The sequence below is a fragment of the Bison bison genome, unplaced genomic scaffold, assembly GCF_000754665.1.
Source record: "Bison bison bison isolate TAMUID 2011002044 unplaced genomic scaffold, Bison_UMD1.0 scf7180017864061, whole genome shotgun sequence".
In the NCBI taxonomy this organism is placed as follows: Eukaryota; Metazoa; Chordata; class Mammalia; order Artiodactyla; family Bovidae; genus Bison; species Bison bison.
In genome coordinates, this window is record NW_011494633.1 from 6,379,921 (window position 1) to 6,392,028 (window position 12,108).

General features: G+C 40.1%; 1 protein-coding gene across 2 annotated transcripts in view; it reads right to left on the minus strand.

Moving 5' to 3' along the window:
* Positions 1-12,108, minus strand: part of BTBD7 (BTB (POZ) domain containing 7) — an 88,683-nt gene that overhangs the window by 21,660 nt on the left and 54,915 nt on the right. For both annotated transcript variants that reach the window (XM_010836211.1, XM_010836212.1), the window contains exon 4: positions 4,264-4,472. In XM_010836211.1, the coding sequence (XP_010834513.1) occupies positions 4,264-4,472 (209 nt within the window). The remainder of the gene's footprint in view (positions 1-4,263; positions 4,473-12,108) is intronic.

Here is a 12,108-nt window from a genome sequence, read left to right on the forward strand (position 1 = left end):
TTGTCTTGGCAGAAGACACTATGATCTCCACGAAGTATGCTACTGATTGGTGAAGGACCCCTCAGGCATAGTCTGTGAAATGGCAATGTGCTTCTCATTTCTTTGTACTGCATTTAAAATCTTAGGGCATAATCCAGGTTGCTCTCCAAGTTTTTTACATTCCAAGAAGAAATGCAAAGATTCTAAACAATCATCCAGTTCAGTTCAGTCCCTCAGTTGCATCCGACTCTTTGCGACCCCATGGGCCAACTCATCCTCTGTTGTGCCCTTCTCCCGCCTTCAATATTTCCCAGCATCAGCATCAGTCCTTTCAATGAATATTCGGACTGATTTCCTTTAGGATGGACTGGCTGGATCTCCTTGTAGTCCAAAGGACTCTCAAGAGTCTTCTCCCCAACACCACAGTTCAAAAGCATCAATTCTTTGGCACTAAGCTTTCTTTATAGTCCAACTCTAGCATCCATACATGACTACTGGAAAAACCATAGCTTGATTAGATGGACCTCTGTTGGCAAAGTAATGTCTCTGCTTTTTAATATGCTATCTAGGTTGGTTATAACTTCTCTTCCAAGGAGCAAGAGTCTTTTAATTTCATGCCTGCAATCACCATCTGCAGTCATTTTGGAGCCCCCTCCCCACCCAAAAATAAAGTCTCTCACTGTTTCCCCATCTATTTGCCATACAGTGATGGGACTGATGTCATGATCTTAGTTTTCTGAATGTTGAGTTTTAAGCCAGCTTTTTCATTCTCGTCTTTCAGCTTAATCAAAAAGCTCTTTAGTTTCTCTTTGCTTTCTCCCATAAGGGTGGTGTCATCTACATATCTGAGGTTATTGATATTTCTCCTGGCAGTCTTGATTCCAGCTTGTGCTTCATCCAGTCCAGCATTTCTCATGATGTACTCTGCATACAAGTTAAATAAGCAGAATGACAACAAACAACCTTGACGTACTCCTTACCCAATTTGGAATCAGTCTGTTGTTCCATGTCTAGTTGTAACTGTTGCTTCTTGACCTGCATACAGATTTCTCAGGAGGCAGGTAAGGTGGTCTGGTATTCCCATCTCTTTCAGAATTTTCCACAGTTTGTTGTGATCCACACAGTCAAGAGATTTGGCATAGGCAATAAAGAAGAAATAGATGTTTTCTGGAACTCTCTTGCTTTTTTGATGGTCCAACAGATGTCGACAATTTGATCCCTGGTTCCTCTGCCTTTTCTAAATTCAGCTTGAACATCTGGAAGTTCACGGTTCACATACTGTTGAAGCCTGGCTTGGAGAATTTTGAGCATTACTTTGCTAGCATGTGAGATGAGTGCAATTGTGCGGTAGTTTGAACATTCTTTGGCATTGCTTTTCTTTGGGATTGGAATGAAAACAGACCTTTTCCAGTTCTGTGGCCACTGCTGAGTTTTCCAAATTTGCTGGCATACTGAGTGTAGCACTTTCACAGCATCGTCTTTTAGGATTTAAAATAGCTCAACTGGAATTCCATCACCTCCACTAGCTTTGTTCATAGTGATGCTTCCTAAGGCCCACTTGACTTCGCATTCCAGGATGTCTGGCTCTAGGTGAGTGATTACACCATCATGATTATCTGGGTCATGAAGATCTTTTTTGTGTTGTTCTTCTGTGTATTCTTGCCACCTCTTCTTAATATCTTCTGCTTCTGTTAGGTCCATACCTTTTCTGTCCTTAATTGTGCCCATCTTTACATGAAATATTCCCTTGAAGAATCTCTAATTCTCTTGAAGAGATCTCTGGTCTTTCCCATTCTAGTGTTTTCCTCTATTTCTTTACACTGATCACTGAAGAAGGCTTTCTTATTTCTCCTTGCTATTCTTTAGAACTCTGCATTCAAATGGGTACATCTTTCCTTTTCTCCTTTGCCTTTTGGATCTTTTTTTTTCTCAGCTATTTGTAATACCTCCTCAAACAGCCATTTTGCCTTTTTGCATTTCTTTTTCTTGGGGATGGTCTTGATCACTGCCTCCTGTACAATGTCACAAACCTCCGTCCATACTTCTTCAGGTACTCTATCAGGTGTAATCTCTTGAATCTATTTGTCACTTCCACTGTATAACTGTAAGGGATTTGATTTAGGTCATACCTGAATGGTCCAGTGGTTTTCCCTACTTTCTTCAATTTAAGTCTGAATTTGGCAATAAGGAGTTCAGGATCTCAGCCATAATCAGCTCCCGGTCTTGTTTTTGCTGACTGCATAGAGCTTCTCCATCTTTGGCTGCAAAGAATATAATCAATCTGATTTTGGTGTTGACCATCTGGTGATGTCCATGTGCACAGTCTTCTCTTGTGTTGCTGGAAAAAGGTGTTTGCTATGACCAGTGCATTCTCTCGGCAAAACTCTGTTAGCCTTTGACCTGCTTCGTTTTGTACTCCAAAGCCAAATTTACCTGTTACTCCAGGTGTTTCTTGACTTCCTACTTTTGCATTCCAGTCCCCTATAGTGAAAAGGACATCTTTTTTGGGTGTTAGTTCTAAAAGGTCTAGTAGGTCTTCATAGAACCGTTCAACTTCAGCTTTTTCAGCATTACTGGTTGGGGCATAGACTTGGATTACTGTGATATTGAAAGGTTTGCCTTGAAAACGAAGAGAGATCATTCTGTCATTTTTGAGACTGCATCGAAATACTGCATTTCAGACTCTTTTGTTGACCATGATGGCTACTCCATTTCTTCTAAGGGATTCTTGCCCACAGTAGTAGATACAATGATATTCTGAGTTAAGTTCACCCATTCCAGTCCATTTTAGTTTGCTGATTCCTAAAATGTCAATGTTCACTCTTGCCATCTCCTGTTTCACCACTTCCAATTTGCCTTGATTGATGGACCTTGATTGATGAACATTTCAGGTTCCTATGCAATATTGTTCTTTACAGCATTGGACTTTACTTCCATCACCCGTCACATCCACAACTGGGTGTTGTTTTTGCTTTGGCTCTGTCTCTTCATTCTTTCTGGAGTTATTTCTCCACTGATCTCCAGTAGCATACTGGGTACCTACCAACCAGGAGAGTTCATCTTTCAGTATCCTATCTTTTAGCCTTTTCATACTGTTCATGGGGTTCTCAAGGCAAGACTACTGAAGTGGTTTGCCATTCCCTTCTCTAGGGGACCTTGTTTTGTCAGAACTCTCCACCATGACCATCTTGGGTGGCCCTACATGGCATGGCTCATAGTTTCACTGAATTATACAAGGCTGTGGCTGTGGTTCATGTGATCAGATTGGTTAGTTTTCTGTGATTGTGGTTTTCATTCTGTCTGCCCTCTGATGGATAAGGATAAGAGGCTTATGGAAGCTTCATGATGGCAGAGACGGACTGAGGTGGAAACTGAACTGACAAATCCTAACTCCTATCAGGTCTGCAACAGGACAGTGAAATAATAAGGTTAATGAAAACAAATCCTAAACAGATCAAAGCCAATTATGACAACATAGGTACTACAATCAAAGCAACGTATGAAGGAAAAATACAGATGCTAAGTGGATTATTTAACTCTTCACTGCACTGCTGACTGAGATGAAAGCATTTCATAATTTTTCTAGTACAAATACAAAGAAATAGGATATGGTTTAATGAGTTTATAACTTCTTAACATTAAAACTGCTGTATAGTTACCAGTATAAAAGTCATACAGCCAATGCAAAAAAGAAAGAAAAAAAAAATCAAATAAACTCTACCTCAAAGTATTTTTTTAACTTATTTTAAATATACTGTTAGTTTAAATTACTTAATTATAAATGATATATAAGAATACAAGAATTTGTTTAAATATACTTCTGACTAAAAATAAGTACTTGAAAACATTATTATACTTCAGGAGGACTCATACACTGAGTTTTAAGAAATGTCCGAATAGGTCAGAAATTGAATGTTGTTCTTATTTTGTGCTGCTTAAGTCTAAATATCTTCTGATACTTTACCAAAAATAAAAGAAACTGTTGTAGTGAATCTACTATTAACAGAAGCCAAGAGAATCACCATTGGGATATGCTTCTGACCTTGCCTACTGCCACAACCCCTTTGGGGAATCGCTGGTTAGGACTGGGGCTGGTTCACACTGCTCAGTGATGGTGGCAGTGAGCACAAAGGGCCCAGAGCCCTAGACACCTCGGGCTGCACAAATATGAAGCAGGCATTCCTGGGTGGGCTGACCTCCCTGGGTCGGGGAGTAACGGAGGACAGACGGGCTTCCTGGTGCACATACGAACGACAGTGAATTCGAGAGCGTATACATGATTACCTGCAGGTAGTCAGACTGGATAGCAGTAAGCAGATGGTCTTTGCTGAGTTCATAAAAAACATCCGAAGTCATGACCTGGGAAAATTCCTCACAGAGGAAATGTAAAGCTTGTCGGTGCACCCACTTAGAGCCATATGGATGAGAGCTCCACTTGAGGATGGCAATTAAGGTATCTAATGAGATGCTTTCAGCAATGATATCCTCACAGCCTAAAAGAGAAGGCAAATACTTCTTGAGATTAATCATAAATATTATTGAACATTAGTGTGTTAGACACCAATCTTAAAAGTAGCAATAGGAAAAAAGAAGACAGAGATAATAAAATCTCATGGAAGTCACCAAGACTTGATGGGATGGGGTAGCAACTGGTAACCATAATAGATTTTGACAACTGCAGGGAATCTGCTGTTCCACAAAGATCTACATAAAAAGGCAGGAATCCTCATAATTGTTTAAGAAAATAAACATCTATGTGCAACTCAAAATCTGTACAGGACACAGCAGAGAGCACTAGACCAGCGGGGAAAGAAGGAAGAATAGGCACGGATGATCCAGCTGTGGGAACTGGCAAGTTGAGGTTTGGATGACACCCGACGGATAAGTGAACCCACACTTAGGGGTATGGGTGGGCTGTCTTCTAGGGACTATGAGGATATCTGTTCTTGGTATTATTCTAGTAAAAAACCAACACATTGCATCGTTGATAGTTTCATCCCTTAGAGTATTGCAGTTTTTTGTTCATTTGTTGAACTAAAAAGAAATACATGGTTTAAGTGAAAAGGACCAGGATCCTGGAGAAAGTGACTATGGCACTTTAAGTGCTTTAAGAAGAGAAGAAAAACATCTGAGGATAGTCAGCTATATTCCTTAGAAAAAATAGTTTCAAAATACAAAGATGAAACACAAAGAGAATTGGAGTGACAAAGACTGTAAGGGAAAATGGCTAAAGTTGGACAGACATTCTTCACAGCTAAGTTTAAAATACAAAAAGAATCCCAATAATGGGGGGATTAGATGCCACTGCCACCACCACAAATGTGGCTAAACAGGCTGCTCTCTAATGAGCTCGGAGGTTTAAAAGATACAATAAAAGGTAGAAAGGTCAGCAATGAACTCTGCAGACTTTCCAAGCTCAAGGTTCTTGTGAACCTGTGAAAAGAGAAAGATAATGATTCCCATTTTCAGGTGATGTATGATCATTAGGAGCCAATATAGAGTTTGTAAAAAGTAATGCATCCTTCCCTTTTGATATGACAACAGAGAAACCGAGTATCATAGAGAACTGTGTAACCTAATCTCTGTAAAGCATTTAACAGAACACTTCATGATGTCTCTAGATTGTTAGCTCAGAAGATGGGGACCGCTGTCTTCACTTTATCACTGGTATCTTCTTCCACATGGTAGGCACTGAATAAAAATTTGCTGAATGTACAAATGAGATCTTTGAAGGTAAGACAAAAAGATGTGGAGGGGTGACAGACCAGTGGCTAACAGAACCATGTGTAAGAAGCACTGGTCAACTCCTGAGATGGAGTGGAAAGTCTCTACTTCTCTGATGTTCATCAAGCTGGAAAGTAGGCTTCAAAGTCTTGAGATAACCTAAAGCTGGGAAACACAGTTTAAAATACACTGGATAAAATGGTCAAAATTAGCTAAAAAGATGGATCAAAATGAAGGTGAAATCTAACTAACAAAATCTTAAGTTCTGTATTTAAAGAGAGTCAACTACAGAGTAGATGACAAGAAGAGCTAGCTTAACTACAACCATTATGTAAAGATAGTATCTGGGTATATTAATTGAATGAATGCAAAATGTGAAATGGTTACTATAAAGCTAAACCAATCACAGGCTTTTAAGACACAAGCAAAGAGTCATAATGAAGGAACAATGCTGCACTGCTGTCCTGTCGGGTGCTGTGTTCTGTTCTAAGCTCTGTGGTTTTAAACCAGCAATGGCAAAACTCTAGGATTCTCAGAGGCGGGCAAAAGTACAGTGAAGAGTTTGAGACCTGTTAATGAAAAAAGGTCTAAACAAACAATATTATTATTGATTTATGTAAGAGAAACCCAAGGAGAGATGTAAGAGCTATCTTTCAACGTCTGATAGAATCTTGAACCTCATGAGGCAGAAAAAAAAAAAAAGACCAATTACCTGTGGTTCCAAGGGCAAGTCCTGGGAAACAAATGGATGGTAAAAGAAGAGATTCTGACTCACTATTAAGAAATTCCTAACAATCAGAACTGTTCTCCTTACCTCTCCTCAAAAAAAAGGATCCCTCTAGAAAAAAGATCCCTCCAGAAAAATGTAGGAGCAGAGGTTAGCTCATCACATTATAGGTAGAGTACCAAGAACCCTTGGACTTCCCTGGTGGCTCAGCGGTAAAAATCCACCTGCCAGTTCAGGAGACATGGGTTCGATCCCTGGGTCAGGAAGATCCCCTGGAGAAGGAAATGGCAACCTACTCCAGTGTTCTTGCTTGGGAAATCTTATGCACAGAGGAGCCTGGTGGGCCACAGTTCATGGGGTCACAAGAGTCAGACATGACTTAGCAACTAAACAACAATAACCAAGAACCCTTATGCTGGGTATGGAACTAAAGAAGGATGACATCCAAGCTCTTTGGTCATAATGATAAAATCATTTTTAGAAATAACAGAGTAAGTGTGTGTGTGGCCCACGCGCATGAGCACTCAGTTGTAAGAGAGTAATTAAATCTAAAGACTGAAGATTAATTTATTTAATCTAAACCTTAAAATGGCATCCTTATAAAGTGATATCTGCATGTAAATGACACCAGAGGCATGAATATGAGCTCATGAAAAGTGGGAAATATGGAAGTCCTGGACAGTTCTCATTTTACAGTGTCTTGAATGCCAAGCTGAGGAGGACAGGCCTCGCCCAGTAGCCAATGGAGGACTTCTGCTGTTTTAAAGCAGGCAGTGGAGTACAGTTGAGTAGTATGAGTCAACATGACAGCAAAGGCAATCTGGTAGATGTGCTTGGTGGCAAATTAAGAGAAAAAGTGGTTATTTAAAAGAATGTGTCACAGTCCTACTAAAACCAGGATATTGGCAGAGGAAAGAAAGAGAAAGATAACATCATATGTTTAAACTTTTCAAGTTTACAAAGATATGAAAAACGGACTTTGAAATCAGATTGGCTTGAGACCCCAACTTGGGCATTTAAGCAGAAAAGTCACTTTGGGCAAACCACTTAACCACCCTGAGTCTCTGAATTTTTCCTTCCTAAGTCCTCCACATTCTTTTAGAATCAGCTGAGATATTGCCTCTTTCAAAAGCCTACCTTGAGCCCATTCCCCAAAGCCTAAGTCAAAAGTTAGGTGTTCCTCCTACCTGAAATTTTCCACAATGTCCTGTGTTTCTCTCTGTAATATCATTAAATTCTCATACTAATTTAGTTTGCATTTCTGACATACTTGTCTGACTCCTCTGTCAGACTGAGCGCTTCTCTGGGGTAGTGACCTCCCTTTATCTCTGATGCTATAGCACCTGACACCTGGTAGATAATTAAAAACAAAACATAATGCTAACATTTTTGAAATTTATTATGTACCAAGCTCTGTGCTTAATTTTGATAATATTCTTGAAGAAGGTAATATTATAATTCCCATTTTACAGATGAGAAAACTAAGACTCACAAAGATGAATTAACTTGCCCAAGGTCATACAGCCAGGAAGAAAGAAAGTCATACTTAATGAAACATCCTTTCCTTCCATCCTAAAAATCTCTTTCCTTGTCATGCCTCTTAACTTAGGTCTTCTACTAATCAACGCTCAATATAACTTCTTCACTTAGAACTGCCTCTCTCATGAACAGAAAAGCACCTTCAAACATGGTGATGTTAACTCAGAAATGTAAAAGAAAATTGGGCCAAAATTTTAAAAAAGGTGGAAGGGACACTTTAAAGAGATTTATCTAGTATTGTCAAAATTAGTATTTTCATGTTATAGTAAACAATTTCAGTTAGTGGTAATTTATCTTTTGTTAAGTTTGTCACTAATGGAATGAAAATGTAAATACTATAGCAGCAAGGTCAAATGGATGCTGGCAGGGGAAAGGCTAGGAAATGAGATACAAAGAGGCTTCACACAAAGACATTTCCTTGGAAAAATCTGGACCAGTCTTGTAAAACACTACTGCACACTCAAAGATGGTCAGATTCTTGATGATGAAGTGTTGATAACCCAAATCCCAAAAGACTAATGGATAAATGAGAAGGTCCATTTATGTACAGTGGAAGTATTCATTTCTAGTCAGTGGAAAGTCTATCTGAGCTCTTCTCAAACTATCTTGCATCAGGGAACAGATTTTTAAGTTTGCTTCTTTTTAAGTTTCCAATCTAACACAAACCAATATCTTAGTAAAATTCAGTAAAAACACTGCTTGAATACTGTGTCAATGTCAAATTGCTACAAAAGTTTTAAAATGCATACTCTCAGTTTCCTTATTATCTCACTGTAGATCCACTTTCAATCAGTTCAGTTCAGTCACTTAGTTGTGCCCAACTCTTTGCAACCCCATGGACTGCAGCACACCAGGCCCCCCTGGACATCACCAACTCCAGGAGCTTGCTCAAGCTCAAGGCCATAGAGTCAGTGATGCCATCCAAACATCTCATCCTCTGTCGTCTCCTTCTCCTCCCGCCTTCAATCTTTCCCAGCATCAGGGTCTTTTCCAATGAGTCAGTTCTTCACATTAGGTGGCCAAAGAACTGGAGTTTCAGCTTCAGCATCTGTTCTTCCAATGAATATTCAGGACTGATTTCCTTTAGGATGGACTGGTTGGATCTCCTTGCAGTCCAAGGGACACTCAAGACTCTTCTCCAGCACTACAGTTCAAAAGCATCAATTTTTCGACGCTCAGCTTTCTTTATAGTCCAACTCTCACATCCACACATGATTACTGGAAAAACCATAGCTTTGACTGCTGCTGCTGCTAAGTCGCTTCAGTTGTGTCCGACTCTGTGCGACCCCATAGACGGCAGCCTACCAGGCTCCTCTGTCCCTGGGATTCTTCAGGCAAGAACACTGGAGTGGGTTGCCATTTCCTTCTCCAATGCATGAAAGTGAAAAGTGAAACTGAAGTCCCTCAGTCGTGTCTGACTCTTCATGACCCCATGAACTGTAGCCTACCAGGCTCTTCCATCCATGGGATTTCCCAGGCAAGAGTACTGGAGTGGGGTGCCATTGCCTTCTTCAAGCTTTGACTAGATGGACCTTTGTTGGCAAAGCAATGTCTCTGCTTTTCAATACGCTGTCTAGGTTGGTCATAGTTTTTCTTCCAAGGAGGAAGCGTCTTTGAATTTCATGGCTGCAGTCACCATCTGCAGTGATTTTGGAGCCCCCTTCCCCCCAAAATATAAAGTCTCTCACTGTTTCCCCATCTATTTGCCATCAAGTGATGGGATTGGATGCCATGGTCTTAGTTTTCTGAATGTTGAGTTTTAAGCCAGCTTTTTCACTCTCCTCTTTCACCTTCATCAAGAGGCTCTTTAGTTCTTCTTTGTTTTCTGCCATAAGGGTGGTGTCATCTTCATATCTGAGGTTATTGATACTTCTCCCAGCAATCAGATTCCAGCTTGTTCTTCATACAGTCTGGCATTTCATATGATGTATTCTGCATATAAGTTAAATAACTTATACAGGGTGACAACATACAGCCTTGACATACTCCTTTCCCAATTTGGAACCAGTCCACAGTTCCATGTCCGGTTTTAATTGTTGCTTCTTGACCTGCATACAGATTTCTCAGGAGGCAGGTCAGGTGGTCTAGTATTCCCATGTCTTGAAGAATTTTCCACAGTTTGTTGTGAGCCACACACCACTTAGAACACTGCTGAACAGGGAGTAGCACCATTCTGTCTAAAATCCTTTCCCCTCTGTCAGTTTCAGGATATAGGGAAGTCAGGACTGTTTCTTCCCATTTGGTCCTAATTAACTTCCAGAGGGCATGCTTGCTCTTCTTCCCTATAGAACTCACTGACTACACTGCCTCACTACAGACAAAATATTACATATATTTCTTTAAATAAAACTAAACAACACAGAATGATTACTTTATCTTCTTAAACTAGAAGTTTAGAGCTTATGAGTCTATTGTCCACACATGCTAGATTACTGTTTAGACACAGTCCCTACTGCCAGCCTTCTGATCCCCACCACCCCTCAATGGGCAGAGTGTTACTTCTCTGCAACAAGACTTTGGAACTGGCTGTGAGATCAGGTTTGACCAATTAAATATTTGGAATTCTCCAGGCCAGAATACTGGAGTGGGTAGCTTTTCCCTTCTCCAGGGAAATCTCCCCAACCCAGGGATCAAACCCTGGTCTACACTGCAGGCGGATTCTTTACCAGTTGAGCCACAAGGGAAGCCCAAGAATACTGGAGTGGATAGCCTATCCCTTATCCAGCGGATCTTTCTGACCCTGGAATTGAACCGGGGTTTCCTGTGTTGCAGGCAGATTCTTTATCAACTGAGCTATCATGGAAGCCCAATTAAATGTTAGTGAATGTGATATGACCAAAGGCTTCAAAAGTACTTTTGGGAACTGGGCTTGCCCACTTGTCTTCTGCCACCGCTATGGTAAGAACACACAGAGCTAGTCTGTTGGTCCCAGGAGGAAAGTGAGCAGCAGTGGGAACAGAACCGCCAGTCCTATTCAACCATGGTGGCCGTCAGAGTGACCCCAGCTGCTGCAAACCTAAATCTCTGATTTAAGCTCACCTGGAAATTTGTGAGAAACATGTTTTTTGTTAAATGCCACTGAAATTCTCTGGTTGTTGTTATATAGCAATGGCTGACTAATAAACCAGAGAACTTTTTGGATGAATCAAAAGCTTTTAACAATGTCCTCATAACAGAAAAACTCATCTGGAGCCTAGACATTTAACATCTCAAAGATGCCCATGTATTCTGCTCAGGTAGGAGATCTTCAATGATGTTGATGTGAGGTTGGCAGAGAGTATGAAGTAAACATTTTACAGTTCTTTTGTGCTTCTGTGATAACTCCATTTTATAGATCCATCTCCTATTTTTTTAATCCTTTTCTTCTACTTTCTTTCACCAGAATATTTTCTTTCTAATCCTTAATGATGGCAGAAATGCTTCTTTTCAAAAATTTGAGCTACATAACATGAATGATCAAGGCAGAAATACAAAGAAGTAAAACAATTAGACATTTAGTGATACCAATGAGTGTTACTCTGCATGATAAACAGGGCCATTTTCTGTTTTTATTATGAACATTTTTGTTTTTCTCCTCTCCATGTACCTCTGATAACCAAAATATACGTCGATGTTGACAGATTTTCTGAATATGCTGCCAGGATCTGTCTTTACTGCTGCTCTCATACTCTTCATTACTCCCAGGTACATCGTCATACATGTTTCACCAATTATCAGTGGGGAACCTTTCATTGGCTTATAGCCATCAGAAAATATATAAGTGGCTTCCAGATTTAGAATTTCATATTGGGTTAGAGGTGGGAAGAGGAAGAAAGAAATAGACAAGGGGGAAGAAAGAAGAGGAATTATGGAGGAGATTATGGCTTGCCCCACAACATAAAGCAATATGGTAAGGTTAGAAGAAGGCTGGCCTTAGAGTAGGCACTTCAGTGGTGACTCTTCAGTGGCACCAGAGTTAGAATTAAGACTTCAAGTGCAAATAGGCTCAAGAAAAAAGCTGCTTCAATTCTTTCCTACTAAACTGTATGGGACTGATTCCAAATCCTAAGGAAAGGAATTATGAAACAAGTGGGAAGTGACAGCAGCATGAAGTAGTAGATAGAGCACTGAAGGTTCTGAATTCAGGTAATTATATCACT